At 44.7% G+C, this 25,293-nt stretch overlaps 1 protein-coding gene across 1 annotated transcript; it reads left to right on the top strand.

The window, feature by feature from the left end:
• Positions 1-582: 582 nt before the first annotated feature.
• LOC137095407 (cytochrome P450 3A9-like) lies at positions 583-25,176 on the top strand. The gene is made up of 13 exons (XM_067462038.1): positions 583-850; positions 8,830-8,923; positions 9,057-9,109; positions 11,113-11,212; positions 11,332-11,445; positions 11,814-11,902; positions 12,118-12,266; positions 13,627-13,754; positions 13,923-14,001; positions 15,506-15,666; positions 17,623-17,849; positions 19,065-19,227; positions 24,819-25,176. Exons 1-13 carry the CDS (start codon positions 780-782, stop codon positions 24,912-24,914), a joined length of 1,524 nt encoding a protein of 507 aa, XP_067318139.1. The 5' UTR covers positions 583-779; the 3' UTR covers positions 24,915-25,176.
• Positions 25,177-25,293: the final 117 nt, after the last annotated feature.

The raw sequence follows: 25,293 nt of genomic DNA, 5'->3' as shown, positions 1-25,293 counted from the left end.
GGAGGGAAGGAAGGAAAAAATGAAGGAGGAAAAGAGGGAGGGGGAAAGGAAGGAAGGAAGGAAGGAAGGAAGGAAGAAAAGAGCGGGAGGGAAGGAAGAAAGGAAGGAGGGAGGGAGGGAAAGAAGGAAGGAAGGAAGGAAGGAAAAAAGGAAGAAAAGAGGGAGGGGGAAGAAAGGAAGGAAGGAAAGAAAGAGCAAGGGAGAGAGGGAAGGAGGGAGGAAAGAAGAAAAGAAAGATGAAAGCGTGGAAGGGAAGGAAGGAGGGAGGGAGAAAAAGAGAAGGAAGGAAGGATAAGATGGTGAGAAAGAAGAGGGCCTGAGAAAAGAGCCCAAGGGGCCACATCCCTCCCTTGGGCCTGGGTTTACCCATACATGGTGTGGAAGCACCCTGGGTAACCTTGGGCAAAGCACACTTCCTCAGATTCCTTTTTCTTTCTTTCTTTTTTTGTCTGATTGACTCGTGCCAAGAAATCCCTGCCATGGGCTGGATGCCAAGGCTGCTGTTCCCGATTCGGGGCTCAAAGTTGGCACTGGCAGGGAATGCATCCAAAGGGCAAATAAAGGCAAAACCAGTTTCTGGAGAGATCAAGGGCGAGGCCAGCTGGGCTGCTGTGATGTCAACATCCCTGTCAACTGGGATTTCCCTGCCTCTCTCACGTGACCTCTGAAGGAGGAAACAGACATATAAGAGCACAAGGAGTGCCAGGGAAAGCAAACATAGGACACTTTCTCCTCTCAACGCTGCCAAGGAGAGACAAGGGATCAGTGTGCGGTGCAACATGGACCTCCTTTCCTTCCTTTCCCCCCAAACTTGGGTGTTTGTGGGGCTCTTCTTGGTCCTCCTGATGCTGTGAGTACAATGGGGGGTCTGGCATCTCCTTAGGGGTCAACCAAGGTCAGGTTCGACAGCCAGGAAACTTGCTTTTCCCCCTAAAGTGCCAAAGGGAAGCCTTGATTTAGGTATGCTTCTCTCTAAGTGGCACACTGCCATATAATCCAGATATTTTTTTGTCATGTCAGAAGTGTCTTGAGAAACTTCAAGTCGCTTCTGGTGTGAGAGTATTGGCTGTCTGCAAGGAGTCGCCAATAAGCTGAGAAAGGTAGTATACAAATACAGTAAGTAAATAAATAATAAGGACGTTGCCCAGGGGATGCCCAGATGTCTTACCATCCTGTGGGAGGCTTCTCTCATGTCCCTGCATGGGAAGCTGGAGCTGACAGACGGGAGCTCACCCCGGCCCGCAGATTCAAACCGCAAGTCGTTTCTGGTGTGAAAGAATTGGCTGTCTGCAAGGACGTTGCCCAGGGGATGTCTGGATGTCTTACCATCCTATGGGAGGCTTCTCTCACATCCCTGCATGGGAAGCTGGAGCTGACAGACGGGAGCTCACCCCATCCCGCAGATTCAAACTGCAAGTCATTTCTGGCGTGAAAGAATTGGCTGTCTGCAAGGATGTTGCTCAGAGGACGCCCAGATGTGTGGGGGGCTTCTCTCATGTCCCAGCATGGGAAGCTGGAGCTGACAGATGGGAGCTCACCCCGCCCCACAGATTCGAACTGCAAATCGTTTCTGGTGTGAAAGAATTGGCTGTTTGTAAAGATGTTGCCCAGGGGACGCCCAGATGTGTGGGGGGCTTCTCTCATTTCCCAACATGGGAAGCTGGAGCTGACAGATGGGAGCTCACCCCATCCCACAGATTCAAACCGCAAGTCATTTCTGGTGTGAGAGAATTGGCTGTCTGCAAGGATGTTGCCCAGAGGATGTCCGGATGTCTTACCATCCTATGGGAGGCTTCTTTCATGTCCCAAATAAAAATAAGCTGGAGCTGACAGATGGGAGCTCACCCCGTCCTGCAGATTCAAACCGCAAGTCGTTTCTGGTGTGAAAGAATTGGCTGTCTGCAAGGATGTTGCCCTGGGGACGCCCGGATATGTGAGGGGCTTCTCTCATTTCCCAGCATGGGGAGCTGGAGCTGACAGATGGGAGCTCACCCCGTCCCGCAGATTCAAACCGCAAGTCGTTTCTGGTGTGAAGGAATTGGCTGTCTGCAAGGATGTTGCCCAGGGGACGCCCGGATGTGTGGGGGGCTTCTCTCATTTCCCAGCATGGGGAGCTGGAGCTGACAGACAGGAGCTCACCCCATCCCGCAGATTCAAACCACAAGTCGTTTCTGGTGTGAGAGGATTGGCTGTTTGCAAGGATGTTGCCCAGGGGAGGCCTGGATGTGTGGGGGGCTTCTCTCATTTCTCAGCATGGGAAGCTGGAGCTGACAGATGGGAGCTCACCTTGTCCCGCAGATTCAAACTGCAAGTCGTTTCTGGTGTGAAAGAATTGGCTGTCTGCAAGGATGTTGCCCATGGGATGCCCGGATGTGTGGGAGGCTTCTCTCATTTCCCAGCATGGGAAGTTGGAGCTGACAGATGGGAGCTCACCCATCCCGCGGATTAATACCGCCGACCTTCAGGTCAGCAGTTGAGCCAGCACAAGGGTTTCCACCCATTGTGCCACCGCAGATCCATTTTGTCTGCTTCGAACTGGATTATTTGAGTCCACGGTGCCATATAATCCAGTTCAAAACAGATCATCTGGCTTTTTTATGGCAGTGTAGACGGGGCTTTAAAGTGGCGTCAAACTGTGTTAATTTGTCAGTGCAGAATCCCATGAAGGTATCACCTTAGGGTTTTTACTTCTGGATTGCACTGCTGCACTCTTTCATGCAACCTGTCCTAAACTTCCGGATTATATGCTTTGAACTGGACTATATGGCAGTGTAGACTCATATAATCCAGTTCAAAGAAGATAATGTGGATTATTTTATTTGATAATCTGGATTGTATGGCAGTTTAGAAGGGGGCCGGGGGAATCAAAATAATGTATTTTTAAAATAATATCCAAGAACGACAACAACAAATACCAAACCCAGCCAACACTTGAGTTGTGGGTTGTTGTAGGTTTTTCGGGCTGTATGGCCATGGTCTAGAGGCATTCTCTCCTGACGTTTCGCCTGCACTTCGGCAAGCATCCTCAGAGTTAGTGAGGTCTGTTGTGTTTGGTGGAGACTGGCGATAATTAAAATGGATTATACCACATACCTGTGCAGACGTGTGTTCAAAGTGATGTAGATGCCAAGACCTTCTGTTCAAAGCTGTTCTTGAAACTCGATACCAGAGGGAAGCCAATGTCCTTTGCCCTCATAAACAGTTTTAAAACCCTGCCTTTTCAGACTCTGCCTTCAGTTGCAATTCCCATATTTAGTTCGACTTCGGATCCTCCTGGGTCCAGAATATCGAGTCTGATAATCCATGCTATCTGCTTTGAACTGGGTTATCTGAGTTCACAATGCCATATAACCCGGTTCAAAGCAGATAATGTGGATTATATGGCTTTTACTTACTTATAGAATCATAGAGTTGGAAGAGACCTCCTGGGCCATCCAGTCCAACCCCATTCTGCCAAGAAGCAGGAATATTGCATTCAAATCACCCCTGACAGATGGTCATCCAGCCTCTGTATAAAAGCTTCCAAAGAAGGAGCCTCCACCACACTCTGGGGCAGAGAGTTCCACTGCTGAATGGCTCTCACAGTCAGGAAGTTCTTTCTCATGTTCAGATGGAATCTCCTCTCTTGTAGTTTGAAGCCATTGTTCCATTGCGTCCTAGTCTCCAGGGAAGCAGAAAACAAGCTTGCTCCCTCCTCCTCCCTGTGGCTTCCTCTCACATATTTATACATGGCTATCATGTCTCCTCTCAGCCTTCTCTTCTTCAGGCTAAACATGCCCAGCTCCTTAAGCCGCTCCTCATAGGGCTTGTTCTCCAGACCCTTGATCATTTTAGTCACCCTCCTCTGGACACATTCCAGCTTGTCAATATCTCTCTTATGGCAGTGTAGAAGGGGCCTCAGTTATAATGAGCCAACATTGTCATGTGGCGGCAAAAAAAGCCAATGGGATTTTGGCCTGGATCAATAGGAGCCTAGTGCCTAGATCCAAAGAAGTCTTGCTCCCCCCTATTCTATCCTGCCTGGAATACTGTGTTCAATTCTGAGCACTGCAATTGAAGGGAGATGTTGACTCTAAGGTGGAATGTGTACAGAGAACAGCAACAAACCCTGGGAGGAGTGGCTCAAAGAGCTGGGCATGTTTAGACTGCAGAAGAGAAGGCTGAGAGGAGATACGAGGAGGGCCATGGATCAAGAGGTGAGGGGAAGTCCTAGGGAAGAGGGAGCAGGCTTGTTTTCTGCTGCTCTGGAGACTAGGAAGCAATGAGCAATGGCTTCAAATGACAGGAAATGTGCCGTCGCACCCAGACACTATGAAGTTAAAACGAAGACGTGTTTCTCTCTTTATCTGGGTGAACTGCGGGTGCCTTTCTTAGAAGCTCCAGATTCTCAGCAACTGAGGCCAGTCCAGAATTGAACATCAACAGAACATTTATTTTTCAAAGTCCTTGACAGACTTGGCACAGCTTGATGAAACCATATAGATCAGTGTTTCTCAACCTGGGGGTCGGGACCCCTGTGGGGGTCGTGAGGGAGTGTTAGAGGGGTCACCAAAGACCATCAGAAAACATAGTATTTTCTGTTGGTCATGGGGGTTCTGTGTGGAAAGTTTGGTCCAATTCTATCATTGGTAGGGTTCAGAATGCTATTTCATTGTGGGTGAACTATAAATCCCAACAATTACAACTCCCAAATGGCAAGGTCTATTTTCTCCAAACTCTACCAGTGTTCACATTTGGGCATATTGAGTATTTGTGCCAAGTTTGATTCATATCCATCATTGCTTGAGTCCACAGTGTTCTCTGGAAGTAGGTGAACTACAACTCCAAAAAGCTCAAGGTCAATGTCCACCAGACCTTCCCAATATTTTCTTTTGGTCGTGGGAATTCTGTGTGCCCAGTTTGATTCAATTCCATCATTGGTGGAGTTCAGAAGGCTCTTTGATTTTAGGTGAACTATAAATCCCAGGAACCCCAGCATTACCAAATGACAAAATCAATCACCCCCAACCTCACCAGTATTCAAATTTGGGCGTATTGGGTATTTGTGCCAAATTTGTTCCAGTGACTGAAAATACATCCTGCATATAAGATATTTAGATTACGAATCATAACAGTAGCAAAATTACAGTTGTGAAGTAGCAACGAAAATAACATTATGGTTGGGGGTCACCACAACATGAGGACCTGTACTAAGGGGTCGCGGCATTAGGAAGGTTGAGAACCACTGATATAGATGTTCTTTCTTTTCTTTTTCCTTCAGTTACCGAGTTAACTTTTCCCCAACGGTAGAAAAATCCTGGGATCTTTTACACTAACCCTGAGCTGTTATCTATCCAAAAGAGCAGGTCTTCCCCTAGATTAGTTTTGGGGATGAAGTAATGGAGCTTCTCCCAATGGCAGAGAAATCCTGAGATATTCCCTGCCCCAGCGCTGAGCTACTGTCCTTTAGAAAGAGCGGGTCTTTCTCTATCTGAGCTCAGTGCCAGTTTCAAAGGTAAGAGGGCAACCTCAACCTTAATCGTACTTGTCTGAGCTGCCTAGCTTGGCTACCAGCACATTTGAGGCTTTTTCTATACTAAAGAAAGCAGGAGAGCCTTTTCAAAATGGAGATCTCATCCCCAGGAAAAAGGGCGGTCTCTAGACCAAAAGGATACCTTTTTAAACCAATAGCAGCAAAAAGCTTGCAGGCTGACTTTCCAGCCTCTGTTAATGTTTAACTTTCAGGGTGCTGCTAAGACTGTAGCAACCCTGGGGGAAAATGCAAAGGGATGCTATTTTATGCAACTAAGGGGCAATGCAAACCAAGCTCCTGGAAGACGGAACAGGAAAGAAAGGAGATTCCACCTGAACATCAGGAAGAACTTCCTCACTGTGAGAGAGAGTTGTTCAGCAGTGGAACTCTCTGTGTGGTGAAGGCTCCTTCTTTGGAGGCTGGATGGCCATCTGTCGGGGGTGTTTTGAATGAGATTTCCCTGCTTCTTGGCAGAATGGGGTTGGGCTGGATGGCCCACCAGGTCTCTTCCAACTCTATAAACTTTATTGTTGCTCATTGTCTTGCAAACTCTGTTCTGATGACTCTCAGACGGAGTATCACTCACTCCAGTTATCTTTTATCTTATCCATTATCCGGGACTGTCGAGCAGCTGTCTGAATGTCAGCTGCATTAAGATCACTTCTGACCACAAGGTCATGAGTTCGAAGCCAGCCCGGGTCGGAGTGAGCTTCCGACCAATTGTGTAGCTTCTCTGTGACCCCCCAACTTTGGAACTCACTACCTAGAGAAATTAGGAAAGCCCCTACCTTAAAAACCTTTAAAAAGGACCTTAAAACCCGGCTCTTCCGCTGCGCCTTTGGTGAGTAGGTATACAATCCCACACTACTGCTTAGCCTCAACGTTCTGTCATTGGAGTATATGTCGTCCCCGTCCCCGTCCCCCGTGGGAAAGCTTGATTCCACAACCCCTGCTATAATGAGCCCTCCTCCGCAAATAATCTGTCTCTTTTTTTATCTCACCCGAGTTTTAATTAGTTTTAATTAGTCTCTCTTTTAATCATTACATGTAGCCCACCCATTGTCATTGTGATTGCGTCTATTGTAATTTTATATTGTTATGTATTTACATGTTTTATTTTATTATGCTGTTGTTTACTGTTTGCATTTTCAATTGTGTAATGGTTTTATTTTATTGTAATTTGTTGTTCGGGCTTGGCCTCATGTAAGCCGCTCCGAGTCCCCACTGGGGAGATGGTGGGAGGGTATAAATAAAGATTATTATTATTATTATTATTATTATTATTATTATTATTAGCTTGTTGCTGACCTTTGTAACCCGAAAGACGGTTGCACCATAATTCAAGAGAGATATTGACAAGCTGGAATGTGTCCAGAGGAGGGCGACTAAAATGATCAAGGGTCTGGAGAACAAGCCCTATGAGGAGCGGCTTAAGGAACTGGGCATGTTTAGCCTGAAGAAGAGAAGGCTGAGAGGGGATATGATAGCCATGTATAAATATGTGAGAGGAAGCCACAGGGAGGAGGAGGGAGCAAGCTTGTTTTCTGCTTCCTTGGAGACTAGGACACAATGGAACAATGGCTTCAAACTACAAGAAAGGAGATTCCATCTGAACATGAGGAAGAACTTCCTGACTGTGAGAGCCGTTCAGCAGTGGAACTCTCTGCCCCGGAGTGTGGTGGAGGCTCCTTCTTTGGAAGCCTTTAAACAGGGGCTGGATGGCCATCTGTCAGGGGTGTTTTGAATGCAATTTCCCTGCTTCTTGGCAGAACGGGGTTGGACTGGATAGCTCACCAGGTCTCTTCCAACTCTATAAACTTTATTGTTGCTCATTGCCTTGCAAATGCTGTTCTGATGACTCTCAGACGGAGTATCGCTCATTCCAGTTATCTTTTAACTTATCCGGGACTATAACACAGCTGTCTTGAGTGTCAGCTGCATTAAGATCACTTCTAACCACAAGGTCATGAGTTCGAAGCCGGGTCAGAGTGAGCTTCCAACCAATTGTGTAGCTTGTTGCTGACCTTTGCAACCCGAAAGACAGTTGCATCTGTCAAGTAGGAAAATTAGGTACCACCTAAATGTGGGGAGGCTAATTTAACTAATTTATGAGGCCATAAAAAAATACTCCAGTACAGCACTCCAGCAAAAAGCATGCGGGGAATGCGGAAGTACTTCATCAGTGTCGCAGATGGACGATGAAAGCGACAGCTCCCCTGGCGGCCAGAAAAGTTCAATAGCCTCTGACTGCCTGTCTATATTTTTTGTGTTTTTGGCATTGAATGTTTGCCATATATGTGTACATTGTAATCCGCCCTAAGTCCCCTGCAGGGTGAGAAGGGCGGAATAGAAATACTGTAAATAAATAATAAATAATAAATAAACCATCATTGTACTGGTACGTCTGTACCAGGAGCTCCAATTTCATTTTCTTTCTATTAAATGTTTGCATGCATTGCAAGGCTTCAGGGATTTTGCAAAAGGTGACTTCCCTTGGTTTGCAGCCATGGGGCAAGCCACCTGTCTATCATTGTTAAGTTTGGATCCGCCCCTTCTCCCAGGGTCATGGGAGGAGAGGGAGCCATTTTTAGTTAGTCTTACAGAAGGAAACCAAGCTGTAGGACGTGGAGTAGCTTCACCCGCAGAAAAGCTTCACTTCTCAAGAATTCCAGGGAATTCTGGGGAGAACAGTCTCAAAGCTCTGGCAGGGAGCTTACAGCCTCTCAGTCTTATGGCATGTGAGGGAAATAGCCCTAAAAGGTTTCTTAAGATATTCCGAGGGAAAGGAGCTTTACAGACCCAAAGAACAACAGCTGGAGAATCTGCAAGCCTTTACTGGTAGGTCTACTCGGTGCTCAAGACGCAGTTTGAATCCGATAGTAGAACCCACATCAGTAAGGCTTAGATAGTAGACAGCCTGGGAGAGGTTAAAAAAGGGTGTTCCTCTTAAAGTGAAAGAACAGTTAACGAAGACAGTTGCCTGTCCCTTGAGGACAAGAGTAAGGAAGCCACCAGTTGACTCAAAGCCTTGAAGCATTTGTTTGACTCATTGAAGATTTGAGAAGTATCTGTTTAATTTGTTCAATAATAAAGCACTTTGTTAAATCATTAAAGACTCTAAGACCATTTCTACAGGAAAACCCTTGAGGGCCTCTCTTCGAGGTGCCCTGGCTTCCCGCTGGGCACAAAGTACACGTCCTATTCAAAGTCAATTGTTACAGGCCCAGCGCACAACAGAACAATCATTGCCTCTTCTCTCCTTGCAAACCTCCCTCTGATGCTTCATCCACTGAGCGTCTCTCTCTTTGTCTTTCCAGCTATGGGATCTGGCCCTACAATTTCTTCAAGAAGCTGGGCATTCCTGGTCCGAAGCCTTTGCCTTTCGTCGGCACGTTCCTTGAATATCGGAAAGTGAGTATCCACGGATATTCATTCGTTCATAGGCGGGTGGAGACAACACAGTTTAAAGTGTAACTAACTACCCCCTCCCCTTGCCTGGATTTCCCATTCCTGGCTTTTCTGACATCTCTTTTTCTCTTGGCAGGGGGTCCTTGATTTCGATGAGATGTGTCACAAGAAGTATGGCAAGATCTGGGGGTGAGTTCCTACCGTTGGTTGACAGAGACAATTTGCTGTTGGCTGGAGCTGTCCAGTTATTTCTAGTGCAGACATGCATAGCATCTCAAACTCAACCCTGCAACTCCCTTTCTGACCTTTGCATCCTACCTAAGCGGGGTTTGTCGATAGCCTTGCACAGGGGTTCTCAACCCTTTTCAGTCGTGGAGCCTCAATCAATGTTTATGTATAATCTATATAAATAAAAATGTAATGTTTGTTTGTGGGATTAACAGAACTCAAAAAACCACTGGACGAATTAACACGAAATTTGGACACTATACCCCTAACAGCGCTCCATGCAGTCATGCTGGCCACATGACCTTTGAGGTGTCTACGGACAACGCTGGCTCTTCGGCTTAGAAATGGAGATGAGCACCACACCCCAGAGTCAGACATGACTGGACTTCATGTCAGGGGACTACCTTTACCTTTACCTTTTACCCCTAACAGACCAATGAGTGACCACCACTTATAAACCACCACCCCCCCCCCCAAAAAAACAGTGGAAAAGCCTTAAAATCCCCCCAAAAGCTAAATAATGGAAAGCTAAATGACAATACAGAAAAAAAGGAAGAGAAGGAAGGGGAAAAAGAAAGGAGAGAAAGAGGGAGGGAAAGAAAGAAGGAAAGAAAAAAGGGAAGGAAGGAAAGAGGGAGCGAAGGAAGGAGAGAAAGAGAGAGGGAAAGAAAGAATGAAAGAGAGAAGGAAGCATGGAAGCAAAGAGCGAAAGAAGGAAGGAAAGAGATAGAGAAGGAAGGGAGGATAGAAAGAAGGAGGAAAAGAAAACAGGAGGGGGAAGGAAAGAAAGAGGTATAGAAGGAAGGAAGGAAGGAAGGAAGGAGAAGGAAAGACGGAGTGAAGGAAGGGGGGAAAGAAGGAGAGAAAGAGGGAGGGGAAGAAAGACAGAAGGAAGGATGGAAGCAAAAAGTGAAGGAAGGAAAGAGGTAGTAAATGAAGAAAAGAGAGAAAGAGGTAGAGGAGGAAGTAGAGAAGGAAGGGAGGAGAGAAGGAAAGAAGAAAAGGGAAGGAAGGGAGGAAGGAAGGAGGGAAAGAAGGAGAGAAAGAGGGAGGGAAGGTTGGCCACAGCAATGCGTGACGGGTACAGCTAGTCTATATAAATAAAAATGTAATGTTCGTTTGTGGGATTAACAGAACTCAAAAACCACTGGACAAATTGACACCAAATTTGGACACAAGACACCCAACAACCCAATGTATGTCCTTCACTCAAAAAAATTGATTTGGTCATTTGGGAATTGTAGTTGCTGGGATTTATAGTTCACCTACAATCAAAGAGCATTCTGAACCACACCAACTATGAAATTGAACCAAACCTGGCACACAGAACCCCATGACCAACAGAAAATACTGGAAGAGTTTGGTGGGCAGTGTCTTTTGGTTTTGGAGTTGTAGTTCACCTACATCCAGAAATCACTGTGGACTCAAACAATGATGGATCTGGACCAAACTCTACACGAATACTCAATATGCCCAAAGGTGTACACTGGTGGAGTTTGGGGAAAATAGAATCTTGACATTTGGGAGTTGTAATTGCTGGGATTTGTAGTTCACCGACAGTCACAGAGCATTCCGGACCCCACCAACAAAAGAATTGGGCCAAACCTCCCACACAGAACCCCCATGTGGGCCACAGCAATGCGTGGCAGAGGACAGCTAGTCTATATAAATAAAAATGTAATGTTCGTTTGTGGGATTAACATAACTCAAAAACCGCTGGATGAATTGGCACCAAATTTGGACACAATATATGTATCAGGCCAAGTCTACACAACACATGGGTGGCTCTTCAGCAGAATCCCTGCATCCAGTCGTTAATGTGGGTCAAGAGGATATGGGAGGTTTTGAAGTCAAGAAGACATGGAAATTTGGATCACAGAATTTCTGAGATGTGAACTGTTGGATCGGGTTTATCTGGCTAAGTCCTTGCTAAGTTCATGTGCTTCTTCTTCTTTGTCAACTAGATTTTTTGACGGCCGGCTACCAGTGCTGGCTATCCTGGACCCTGTCATCATTAAAACCATCCTGGTGAAAGAATGCTACACCCATTTCACCAACCGCCGGGTAAAGAACTCCTTTGAAATTCCTCTGATAGCATGTACTAAAAACCCAAGAGAACCAGATAAGAATCCCAGGTCCAAGTCACTCTCATGACTGTTTTCTTTCTGTCTTGGACTGTGTAGGACTTTGGCCTGAACGGTGAGTTTGATTCATCCATATTGATAGTTCAAGATGAACAGTGGAAGAGGATTCGCACGGTTCTTTCTCCCAACTTCACCAGCGGGAGACTCAAAGAAGTAAGTGGCCAGTGTTTCCTAATGAATTCTTCTTTTCCTTCAGAATCATACCATTGTAACAATGGGTTGCAACTTGGACTCTTATCCACATGTAAAAGGTATATTTTGTTTCAAAATGGATTACCACAATCCTAATTAAACTTTCTACTTTCGAGAAATACTTTTCACATCATGTATTACAACAATAATACTACAAAGAAATTGAACATATTTGGGCTACAAGTATACTTGTGCGCAGATCTGTTTGCCTTCGCTACTTTCGGGGGCACGTAACGGTGAGGTTGCAAATTGCAAATTGTTGACATTGGTTCCTTTTGATGGACACCTAAAGTCTGTTTCAGCATCTCGGTCTTTGGTCTGTGTTTCAGATGTTTCCCATTATCAAACATTATGGGGAGATGTTGGTGAAGAACGTCCAGAAGAAAGTGGAAAATGGGGAAAACATAGACACCAAGAAGTGAGTAATTTTTGTGTGAACAATGCCGTCCATTGTACTGCCTGCTTGACCTAATTGTGGTCCTGAATTAGTAGCTGGGCTTCAGACTATCAGAGGGGGAATCAAGTTGTTGAGGGATGCCAATGGAAGACCACTGTATGCCATAGATGCCCATTACATTTGATGTTTGTAGGGTTGGGTGTTTTTTCTTCACCTTTTTCTTCTCCTTCTTCCAGTATCTTTGGGGCCTACAGTATGGACGTGATCACCAGCACTTCCTTCAGCATCAACATCGACTCCATAAACAACCCCAACGACCCTTTTGTCACAAACATGAAGAAGTTAATCAAGTTCAACTTTGTGAATCCACTGCTAGTCCTCATTGGTACGAAGTCTTTGCTCTACCTGAGCATTTGGACCCCCTTTTTTATTAATAGTAGGGCTGTGCGATTCATGAAAAAAAGTTTCATAAGTCATTACAAGTCAAGTCAAGTTTTATTAGATACTAGCTGTACCCACCACACGTTGCTGTGGCCAACCTTCCCTCCCTCTTTCTCTCCTTCCCTCTTTCCTTCCTTTCTTCTTTTTCTTTGCCTATTTCTCTTCTTTCTTCCATCTCTACCTGTTTCTTTCCTCTCTTTCTTTGCTCTTTGGTTACATCCTTCCTTCTCTCCTTCCTTCCTTCCCTATCTTTTGTTCCTTCTCTCCTTCCTTCCCTCTCCTTTTCCATTCACCAGTTTATTTCCTTCTCTCCTTCCTTGCTCCTCTACCTTTCTTTCCTTCCTTCCTTTCTTCTTTCCCTCCCTGATTTGATGTGCCTGACTGTTTACTCTCTGTTGTTTTGCTGTTGTAATTTTTTACTATGTCAGGCTACACAGAGAAGCCATTGAAATCCACAAGCATGTGGACAATTTCAACAGAAAGGAGGAAACCATCAAAATGAACAAAATCTGGCTACCAGTATTAAAAAACTCAAAAATTACAACAGCAAAACAACAGAAAGTAAACAATCAGACACATCAAAACACTCTCAACAAAAGATTCCCCCCAGGCACTTCCAAACCATTAAATGCTAATCAAGGTGGTCAGTTGAAACATTCACACCTAGCTTCAGCAGACAAGAGTCCTTTGTCCCACCCTGGTCATTCCACAGATATATAAACCCCTTTTCCTAGTTCCAACAGACCTCACTTCCTCTGAGAATGCTTGCCATAGATGCAGGCGAAACGTCAGGAGCGAATGCCTCTAGACCATGGCTATATAGCCCAAAAAAACCTACAACAACCCAATGATTCTGGCCATGAAAGCCTTCGACTATACATAGTTACATGTTTAGGTTTTCTGTTTTTGGAGCTTGCCAGGACAGTTAGTATTTTTCTGCTTCTGGCCTGCTGGAAGGAGATCCTTCACATGGACACCTAAGGACCATTTGAATATCTCTCAAAGGACATTGTGTGATGTATTGTCGAAGTCTTTCATGGCCGGAATCACTGGGCTGTTGTAGGTTTTTTTCGGGCTATATGGCCTTTGTCTAGAGACATTCTCTCCTGACATTTCGCCTGCATCTATGGCAAGCGTCCTCAGAGGTAGGTAATGCTCACTACCTCTGAGGATGCTTGCCATAGATGCAGGCGAAACATCAAGAGAGAATGCCTCTAGACCATGGCCATATAGCCCAAAAAACCCTACAACAGCCCAGACATTGTGTGAGTCAATGCAATCTATCTCCTCTTCTGTTTTTCTAGTCATCTTTCCATTTCTCACACCGGTGCTGGAGGCATTTAATTTCAGCTTGACACCCGCATCCATCACAAACTTCATTAAGGAGTCCATCAAGAAACTCAAGAAGGACCGACAAAAGAACCTTCATAAGGTCAGCCTCAGCCATACAATTGTCTTTTAAGTCCCTATGAACAAATCTGGGGGGAAACCATGGCTTTGAGGTGGAATGAATGGTCTCCACCAAGATGAGCTGCAGGAGGAAATACTCTTGCATTTGATCATTTTCAGCCATCAGCTCTTGTGTTTCTCTTCCCTGCAGGACCGGGTTGACTTTCTGCAGCTCATGGTAGACTCCCAAATATCAGGTGACATCATCGACGACTCAAAATCATATAAAGGTAAAGATACATGATATTTTGGGTGTATTTCACACTCGTTATTTATCATTTTCATTCTGTTTTTCACCAATAAAGATAGATCATGAGATGATGGGAGAGGGAAGCCCACCTGCATTCTCAGAAGTCATTCTGAGATAGACAACAAGTGTAGATGATACAACAGCCATGGTTCCAGATCATCCAAAGACTATTTCAGTCTTCTTGGCCCAGTCTCGGATGTTCTGGATCTCATATGAGCTGGAAATATGGGTGCTGCTCTTCATATATTCATATTGGAAGATCTTTGAAAAGGGTTCTTCCCATTGGCTACTCTGTACATTTTTATCTCAGAAGTAGACATAGTCATCCCAACATTTCCATCGTTAGATGATTATTCTATCCCCATGGCAAGAAAGTCATTCCTCCTTTTGTAGAACATTGTGTAGAGTTTCCAAACAGCAAACAATCAAGAGCCAGTTTGTTTATTTATTTCATAAAATCATAGAATCAAAGAGTTGGAAGAGACCTCCTGGGCCATCCAGTCCAACCCCATTCTGCCAAGAAGCAGGAATATTGCATTCAAATCACCCCTGACAGATGGCCATCCAGCCTCTGTTTAAAAGCTTCCAAAGAAGGAGCCTCCACCACACTCTGGGGCAGAGAGTTCCACTGCTGAACGGCTCTCACAGTCAGGAAGTTCTTCCTCATGTTCAGATGGAATCTCCTCTCTTGTAGTTTGAAGCCATTGTTCCATTGCATCCTAGTCTCCAGGGAAGCAGAAAACAAGCTTGCTCCCTCCTCCTCCCTGTGGCTTCCTCTCACATATTTATACATGGCTATCATATCTCCTCTCAGCCTTCTCTTCTTCAGGCTAAACATGCCCAGCTCCAATAACCAAGCAAAGCAATAATGTGACCCACACGTTCTTGTGAAATGCTGATTATGCTTGAAATTTCCCTCTGAGTGATACGACGATTGTCCTGAATCAACCTGTCAATCTTTTGCTTGTGAAACTCGGTGGTTGCTGTCACAGGATGTCCAACGCTTTGTTTGTCACGCAAGTAGATGTTCCCACCTCAACATCTTTGAACTCACTCGCCCAACGACGCACAGTACTCACATCAACGCAATCATCACAAAGAGCTTGCATTCTCTGAGGAATCTCCTTTGGGGCGACACTTTCTGCTGCCAAGAATTCAATGACTGCACGTTGCTTAAGTCGCATTGACCGACCTTCTGCGCAGGGTTCCATACTTCACACTTTAACAACACAATTGTTCAATGCTAAGGCTTCCCACCAAAATGGAACTGTAGAGGAGAATCTACTGAATAAGCCAGTACCTGCCACATACCAGTACTGCCATCTGTTGAGGAGTTACAAAGGCGGAGGCGTTACTTTTCATTCAACCCTCGTAGGATACAAAGTGCAACCATTAATTCCACCCTGATTATTACTGGCAATTTCTCTACTAACCAATTGAGCTGACTACTACTATTGCATTTTTCTTTTTCACATTCTTTCCAGCTCTCAATGATAAAGAGATTTTGACACAGGCCGTTATCTTTGTCTTTGCTGGTTACGAGACCACCAGCAGTACCCTCAGCTACATGGCTTACTGCCTGGCCACCCATCCAGATGTGCAGCAGAAGCTTCAGGAGGAAATCGATGAAGCCCTTCCCAACCAGGTAAAACTCTGCTCTGTCCCCATGGCTCAGATCAGCTGAGATGAGAGCTGCTGATCTCCAGCAAATGGAACATAATTGGCAGGAGGAAAGGTAAGTACTAAGTAGCGGTTTGGAAAGACCATCAGGAAAACCTCTCAAGGTGTCCAGAAATCTGACTTGCTCGATAGTAGAAGAGGAGGAAAAGTCCTGCAGAAAATCCAGATCTTGTGCAAAATGTACAGTTTCTCAAATCTCTCAGCTACTATGGTTGATATCTATATAAATAAAAATGTAATTTTCGTTTGTGGGATTAACATAACTCAAAAACCACTGGATGAATTGACACCAAATATTTATTTGTCATGTCAGGGCAACCAGTCAATTGTATTACATTTTTAACAGAACGAAACAAACAGACAGACAAAACACAAAATTTGCAAGTTTGGTAGTTGATTAAATGTCCTTTGACCAGTGTCTGGCTACTTGGAGTGCCTCTGGTGTTACCGCAAGAAGGTCCTCCCTTGTGCATGTGGCAGGGCTAAGGGTGCATTGCAGCAGGTGGTCAGTGGTTGGCTCTTCTCCACACTCGCATGTCGAGGATTCCACTTTGTAGCCAGCCCCATTTCTGAAGGTTGGCTCTGCATCTCGTGGTGCCAGAGCGCAGTCTGTTCAGCGCCTTCCAAGTCGCCCAGTCCTCTGTGTGCCCAGGGGGGAGTCTCTCCTTTGGTATCAGCCATTGGTTGAGGTTCTGGGTTTGAGCCTGCCACTTTTGGACTCTCGCTTGCTGAGGTGTTCCAGCGAATGTCTCTGTAGATCTTAGAAAACTATGTCTAGATTTAAGTTGTTGACATGCTGGCTGATACCCAAACAGGGGATGAGCTGGAGATGTCTCTTCCTTGGTCCTTTCACTATTGGCTGCTACTTCCCGGCGGATGTCAGGTGGTGCAATACCGGCTAAGCAGTGTAATTTCTCCAATGGTGTAGGGCGCAGACACGCAGACACCAAATTTGGACACAAGACACCTATCAGGCCAGCGAGTGGCCATCACTCATAAAAACACTGAAAAACACAGCGGAAGGGACTTAAAAAGCCCAAAAAAGCAAAAAGATACAGCACATGAGTAAAAATGACTCCCCCGGCAAACAAAACACACAATAGCATATCCACACTCTCTTGCGGACCACAGCTCCCAGCATCCCCTAGACCAGACCCTTTAGGAGAGGAGGATGATCCAAATGCACTGCTTCCAAGCTGCAAGCTTTCTTCTCCTTGGATTTTTTTTTCAGAGCATCCCAATCCCTGCATATTTCCAATTTCCTATTCCCAGAATTCTTGCACAGTATTATTTATTTATTTGTTATTTATTTATTTCTTATTTACAACATTTCTACCCCGCCCTTCTCAACCCCCGAGGGGGGACCCAGAGTGGCTAACACTGGCAACAATTCGATGCCGCAATATCACAATATAACAACAATAAAACCATAAATACACAAAAGATTAAAAACAGCAACATTCATTATTCAGTCATATAGCTGTTTCCATTATCATAACAATCATATGGTTCAGTTCAATGTCCCAAGTGCCGTTGTGCCTGCTAGCCAAAAGCATGGATCCAAAACCATGATTTCAGTTTTTTATCCTAAAGGAAAGGAGTTACGTCGCCAATCTAATCTCACTAGGGAGCAAATTCCACAAGTGAGGGGGGGGGGTCACCACCGAGAAGGCCCTGTCCCTCGTCTCCACCAGATGCATTTGCGAGGTTGGTGGGATCGAGAGCAGGGCCTCTCCGGTGGATCTTAAACTACGAGGCGGTGCATAGAGGGAGATACGTTCGGACAAGTAAGCTGGGCGGTAGGCTATTAGGACTTGTGGGAGTTGAAGTACAAAACACAGGTGGTGCAATACCAGTATTGCCCAATTTTGCCCACGCCTGTTCTAGAACCTGCGTGTAACCTTTTCTCTTTTCTTTGCAGGCAACTCCTGTCTATGACACTCTCCTTCAAATGGAGTATCTTGACATGGTGATCAATGAAACCTTGAGACTCTACCCCATAGGAGGACGGATTGAAAGGGTTTGCAAAAACACCGTGGAGATCAATGGAGTGACCATCCCTAAGGGCACTGTTACTATGATTCCGGCATTTGTCCTCCACCGGGATCCAGAGTTTTGGCCGGAACCAGAAGAATTCAGGCCGGAGAGGTGGGAGAGGATCCTTTTCTCCCTTGTGCAATTGTTCCGCCTTCTCCTACTGGAGAAATCAATGCTGTTTGATTTGGTCATGGCTTTCAGTTTCTCCGGAGGGCACTCCAGATGGCTCTGACATTGTCAGAAAGCAGTGTTTTGCTCTTATTGATCCAGAAGGAGAAGTACATTTTTGGCTGAGACTGTGCAATAACCCATGATCTCCATATGGAAAGTCTCAACCCATAAATGTGGAGTGAGCCCTCTTCTTCCCCACTTCAATCACCATCTGCTTTTGCTAATGGTCACCAGTGAATCTTCCCTAACTAGTAATGGTGTGGTACCGAGCATTAGGGGATCAATATGTGATGGTAAATGCCCTTGTGTCTTCCTTAGGAACTTCTTTGAAGTGTTTCCATTGCTGAAAAAAGGGAGAGTTGATGGTTTAATCTTTGTTCAGAACCACAACGACGCTTTCAACTATATTAAGTTCAATATATTGTCGAAGGCTTTCATGGCCGGAATCAGTGGGTTGTTGTAGGTTTTCTCGGGCTATATGGCCATGTTCTAGAGGCATTCTCTCCTGACGTTTCGCCTGCATCTATGGCAAGCATCCTCAGGGGTAGTGAGGTCTGTTGGAACTAGGAAAATTGGTTTATATATCTGTGGCATGACCAGGGTGGGACAAAGAACTCTTGTCTGTTGGAGCTAGGTGTGAATGTTTCAACTAACCACCTTGATTAGCATTTGGGCCATCCAGTCCAACCCCATTCTGCCAAGAAGCAGGAATATTGCATTCAAATCACCCCTGACAGATGGCCATCCAGCCTCTGTTTAAAAGCTTCCAAAGAAGGAGCCTCCACCACACTCCAGGGCAGAGAGTTCCACTGCTGAACGGCTCTCACAGTCAGGAAGTTCTTCCTCGTGTTCAGATGGAATCTCCTCTCTTGTAGTTTGAAGCCATTGTTCCATTGCGTCCTAGTCTCCAGGGAAGCAGAAAACAAGCTTGCTCCCTCCTCCTCCCTGTGGCTTCCTCTCACATATTTATACATGGCTATCATATCTCCCCTCAGCCTTCTCTTCTATAGGCCCAACATGCCCAGCTCCTTAAGCCGCTCCTCATAGGGCTTGTTCTCCAGACCCTTGATCATTTGAGTCGCCCTCCTCGGGACACATTCCATCTTGTCAATAGAGGTTTAACTTCTGGCTTTTCCTCTGTTGTTTTGCCAACAGGTTTAGTAAAGAGAATAAGGAAACCCTTGACCCGTACACCTTCCTGCCTTTTGGAGCGGGTCCCAGGAACTGCATCGGGATGCGTTTTGCTCTTCTCTCCTTGAAAGTCGCCATGACCGTCCTGCTGCAGAGATTCTCCTTTAGAACCTGCGAAGAGACCCCGGTAAGTTGAGAAATGTAACTGTTCTAGTAAATGAAAGATCCTTTGCAGGTTTTTGAATCACTAAAAGGAAACAACCCATAATAATAGTAATAATAATAATAATAGCAGCAACAACAACAATAACGGGAAAAGCTGGCACGATATGAGGATTTAAAGATTGAACTGCAAAGACTCTGGCACAAGCCAGTCAAGGCAGTCCCAGTGGTGATCAGCACACTGGGTGCAGCGCCTAAAGACCTTGGCCTGCACTTAAACACAATCGGTGGGTGCAGTGCCTAAAGACCTTGGCCTGCACTTAAACACAATCGGTGGGTGCAGTGCCTAAAGACCTTGGCCTGCACTTAAACACAATCGGTGGGTGCAGTGCCTAAAGACCTTGGCCTGCACTTAAACACAATCGGCACTGACAAAATTACCATCTGCCAGCTGCAAAAGGCCACACATAGATCACACATAGATCACACAGTCCAACACAGTTGGGAAGTGTCCAACACGTGATCCAATATAACAGCCAACAGAGTGCTGTGGACTCATCTTGTTGTGTTTCAAATAACAACAACAATAACAATAATATGATATAATATATAATGTAATGTAATGTAATATATTGTATATACATGTAATATTTATAATATTATGTCATACAATATAATACTAATGATCATATGATATTATAATTATATTTTTATATTACATGTAATATTACTAATAAAATTACAATATGATGGTATAGTACAATATAGTAATATATAATACTGATATTGTACTATGCTAATAATATAATATATTGTATGTATATATATATATCTTGAGTCCCCTTTGGGGTGAGAAGGGTGGCATATAAATGTCGTAAATAAATAAATAATAACAATAATAATAACAATTAGAGTTGTGCATGGGTCCATTTTCCTTCATTATATCTGTTCTTTTGTTACTTTCATTATCTTCGGTATCACGTAACGGGAAGCCCCCTCCCAGTACAAAAATCAGCTCAATGTGAAAGCAAGCTCCTCGCCTACTTTTCATGAGCAGCCTCCTTGCCTTGGAAAAAGTGTGTGTATGTGGCATGCAGGCCCAGAAAGTGCACGCCAAGTTTGGTCCAGTTCCCTCTTTGGTGGAGTTCAGAGTGCTCCTTGATTGCAGGTGAACTATAAATCCCAGTACCTACAACTCCAAAATGTCCAGGACATTTCCCCTCAACACCAGTATTTACATTTGGGTATATCAGGTATGCATGCCAAGTTTGGTCCAGTTCCATCTATGATGGAGTTCAGAGTGCTCCTTGAATGCAGGTGAACTATAAATCCCAGTATCTACAACTCCAAAATTTCCAGGCCAATTCCCCTCAACACTAGTATTCACATTTAGGTATATCAGGTATGCATGCCAAGTTTGGTCCAGTTCCATCTATGGTGGAGTTCGGAGTGCTCCTTGATTGCAGGTGAACTATAAATCCCAGTACCTACAACTCCAAAATGTCCAGGCCAATTCCCCTCAACACTAGTATTCACATTTAGGTATATCAGGTATGCATGCCAAGTTTGGTCCAGTTCCATCTATGATGGAGTTCAGAGTGCTCCTTGATTGGAGGTGAACTATAAATCACAGTACCTACAACTCCAAAATGTCCAGGCCATTTCCCCTCAACACCGGTATTTACATTTGGGTATATCAGGTATGCATGCCAAGTTTGGTCCATTTCCATCTATGGGTGAGTTCAGAGTGCTTCTTGATTGTAGGTGAACTATAAATCCCAGTACCTACAACTCCATAATGTCCAGGCCATTTCCGCTCAACACCAGTATTTACATTTGGGTATATCAGGTATGCATGCCAAGTTTGGTCCATTTCCATCTATGGTGGATTTCAGAGTGCTCCTTGATTGCAAGTGAACTATAAATCCCAGTACCTAAAACTCCAAAATGTCCAGGCCAATTCCCCTCAAAACCCACCAGTATTCAAATTTGGGAATATTGGGTATGCATGCCAAGTGTGGTCCAGATCCATCATTGTTTGGGTTCATAGTGAGCTCTGGGTGTAGGTGAACTATTACTCCTATAAATCCTTACAGTATTTTTGTTGGTCTTGGGGGTTCTGTGTGCCAAGTGAGTTCCAGTTCCATCGTTGGTGGAATTCAGAGTGCTTTAGTTTGCAGGTGAACTATACATCCCAGGACCTACAACTCCAAAATGTCCAGGACATTTCCCCTCAACACCATTATTTACATTTGGGTATATCAGGTATGCATGCCAAGTTTGGTCCAGTTCCATCTATGGTGGAGTTCAGAGTGCTCCTTGAATGCAGGTGAACTATAAATCCCAGTACCTACAACTCCAAAATGTCCAGGCCATTTCCCCCCAACGCCAGTATTTACATTTGGGTATATTAGGTATGCATGCTAAGTTTGGTCCAGTTCCATCTATGATGGAGTTCAGAGTGCTCCTGGATTGCTGGTGAACTATAAATCCCAGTACCTACAACTCCAAAATGTCCAGGACATTTCCCCTCAATACCAGTATTTACATTTGGGAATATTGGGTATGCATGCCAAGTTTGGTCCAATTCCATCTATGGTGGAGTTCAGAGTGCTCCTTGATTGCAGGTGAACTATAAATCCTAGTACCTACAACTCCAAAATGCCCAGGCCATTTCCCCTCAACACCATTATTTACATTTGGGTATATCAGGTATGCATGCCAAGTTTGGTCCAGTTCCATCTATGGTGGAGTTCAGAGTGCTCCTTGATTGCAGGTGAACTATAAATCCCAGTACCTACAACTCCAAAATGTCCAGGCCATTTCCCCTCAACGCCAGTATTTACATTTGGGTATATCAGGTATGCATGCTAAGTTTGGTCCAGTTCCATCTATGATGGAGTTCAGAGTGCTCCTGGATTGCTAGTGAACTATAAATCCCAGTACCTACAACTCCAAAATGTCCAGGACATTTCCCCTCAATACCATTATTTACATTTGGGTATATCAGGTATGCATGCCAAGTTTGGTCCAGTTCCATCTATGGTGGAGTTCAGAGTGCTCCTTGATTGCAGGTGAACTATAAATCCCAGTACCTACAACTCCAAAATGTCCAGGCCAATTCCCCTCAACACCAGTATTCACATTTAGGTATATCAGGTATGTATGCCAAGTTTGGTCCAGTTCCATCTATGATGGAGTTCAGAGTGCTCCTTGATTGCAGGTGAACTATAAATCCCAGTACCTACAACTCCATAATGTCCAGGCCATTTCCCCTCAACGCCAGTATTTACATTTGGGTATATCAGGTATGCATGCCAAGTTTGGTACAATTCCATTTATGATGGAGTTCAGAGTGCTCCTTGATTGCAGGTGAACTATAAATCCCAGTACCTACAACTCCATAATGTCCAGGCCAATTCCCCTCAACACCAGTATTTACATTTGGGTATATCAGGTATGCATGTCAAGTTTGTCCAGTTCCATCTCTGGTGGAGTTCAGAGTGCTCCTTGATTACAGGTGAACTATAGATCCCAGTACCTACAACTCCATAATGTCCAGGACACTTCCCCCTCAACACCAGTATTCACATTTAGGTATATCAGGTATGCATGCCAAGTTTGGTCCAATTCCATCTATGATGGAGTTCACAGTGCTCCTTGATTGCAGGTGAACTATAAATCCCAGTACCTACAACTCCATAATGTCCAGGCCAATTCCCCTCAACACTAGTATTCACATTTAGGTATATCAGGTATGCATGCCAAGTTTGGTCCATTTCCATCTATGATGGAGTTCAGAGTGCTCCTGGATTGCAGGTGAACTATAAATCCCAGTACCTACAACTCCATAATGTCCAGGCCATTTCCCCTCGACGCCAGTATTTACATTTGGGTATATCGGGTATGCATGCCAAGTTTGGTCCATTTCCATCTATGGTAGAGTTCAGAGTGCTTCTTGATTGCAGGTGAACTATAAATCCCAGTACCTACAACTCCATAATGTCCAGGCCATTTTCCCTCAATGCCAGTATTTACATTTGGGTATATCAGGTATGCATGCCAAGTTTGGTACAATTCCATCTATGATGGAGTTCAGAGTGCTCCTTGATTGCAGGTGAACTATAAATCCCAGTACCTACAACTCCATAATTTCCAGGCCATTTCCCCTCAACACCAGTATTCACATTTGGGTATATCAGGTATGCATGCCAAGTTTGGTCCATTTCCATCTATGGTGGAGTTCACAGTGCTCCTTGATTGCAGGTGAACTATAAATCCCAATACCTACAACTCCAAAATGTCCAGGCCAATTCCCCTCAACGCTAGTATTCACATTTAGGTATATCAGGTATGCATGTCAAGTTTGGTCCAATTCCATCTATGGTGGAGTTCAGAGTGCTCCTTGATTGCAGGTGAACTATAAATCCTAGTACCTACAACTCCAAAATGCCCAGGCCATTTCCCCTCAACACCATTATTTACATTTGGGTATATCAGGTATGCATGCCAAGTTTGGTCCAGTTCCATCTATGGTGTTCAGAGTGCTCCTTGAATGCAGGTGAATTATAAATCCCAGTACCTACAACTCCAAAATGTCCAGGCCATTTCCCCTCAACGCCAGTATTTACATTTGGGTATATCAGGTATGCATGCTAAGTTTGGTCCAGTTCCATCTATGATGGAGTTCAGAGTGCTCCTGGATTGCTGGTGAACTATAAATCCCAGTACCTACAACTCCAAAATGTCCAGGACATTTCCCCTCAATACCAGTATTTACATTTGGGTATATCAGGTATGCATGCCAAGTTTGGTCCAGTTCCATCCGTGGTGGAGTTCAGAGTGCTCCTTGATTGCAGGTGAACTATAAATCCCAGTACGTACAACTCCAAAATGTCCAGGTCATTTCCCCTCAACGCCAGTATTTACATTTGGGTATATCAGGTATGCATGCCAAGTTTGGTCCAATTCCATCTGTGGTGGAGTTCAGAGTGCTTCTTGATTGCAGGTGAACTATAAATCCCAGTACCTACAACTCCATAATGTCCAGGACATTTCCCCTTTACTTTTGGGAATATTGGGTATGCATGCCAAGTTTGGTCCAATTCCATCTATAAGTCCCCTTTGGGAGTTCAGAGCGCTCCTTGATTGCAGGTGAACTATAAATCCCAGTACCCACAGCTCCAAAATGTCCAGGCCAATTCCTCTCAAACACACCAGTATTCAAATTTGGGCATATTGGGTATGCATGCCAAGTGTGGTCCAGATTCCTCATTGTTTAGGTTCATAGTGAGCTGTGGATGTAGGTGAACTATTACTCCAATAAATCCCTCCAATAAATCCCATTTTTGTTGGTCTTGGGGGTTCTGTGTGCCAAGTGAGTTCCAGTTCCAGTGGAGTTCAGAGTGCTCTTAGATTGCAGGTGAACTATACATCCCAGGACCTACAGCTCCTATAAATTATGGTGAATTCTCCCCGCAACCTCTCTAGTATATTCAGCTGCTGGATAGCTCTGCACAGACTTGATCCATCCAAATCAACGTGGCTGGAGTCTAAGCAATGTACTCACTATTCTTCTTTCTTTGCCTTCTCTCTTCTTTTCTCCTTTCGGCGAAGATCCCTTTGGAACTGCAGAGCCAAGGTTTCATGGCACCGAAAAAACCCATCCGACTGAAGTTCGTTCCCAGAGTTATGGCTGAGTCCAAGGAATGAAAATCAATATATCCAAGAGTTGTTGAGACCCTCCTCTCGTCTGCGTCACATGGAAAATGAAATGAGCCGATTGACGATTGTATTGGGGAAAGAACGTGTATGAATGGATCCATTCAGAGACTTCAATGGAGAGAACGTATAGAAGGCTTGCAGCTTTTTGTCTCCTCCCCTCACCTGCCTCCTTCCCTTCTTGTCTTTTGTGTGTTGTTGCACCTCAGGTCACCTTCTGTGTTCATAATACACTCCTTCGCAGCCCATCTGACCCCTGCTTAAAGATTTTGATATACTCTATATAAATAAAAACGTAATGTTAGTTTGTGGTATTCACAGAACTCAAAAACCACTGGGAGAATTGACACCAAATTTGGACACAAGACAC

Source organism: Anolis sagrei, chromosome Y (genome assembly GCF_037176765.1).
Source record: "Anolis sagrei isolate rAnoSag1 chromosome Y, rAnoSag1.mat, whole genome shotgun sequence".
NCBI classification, from domain to species: Eukaryota; Metazoa; Chordata; class Lepidosauria; order Squamata; family Dactyloidae; genus Anolis; species Anolis sagrei.
The sequence above is the reverse complement of the archived record's forward strand: the minus strand, read 5'-3'. Positions and strand labels throughout refer to the sequence as shown.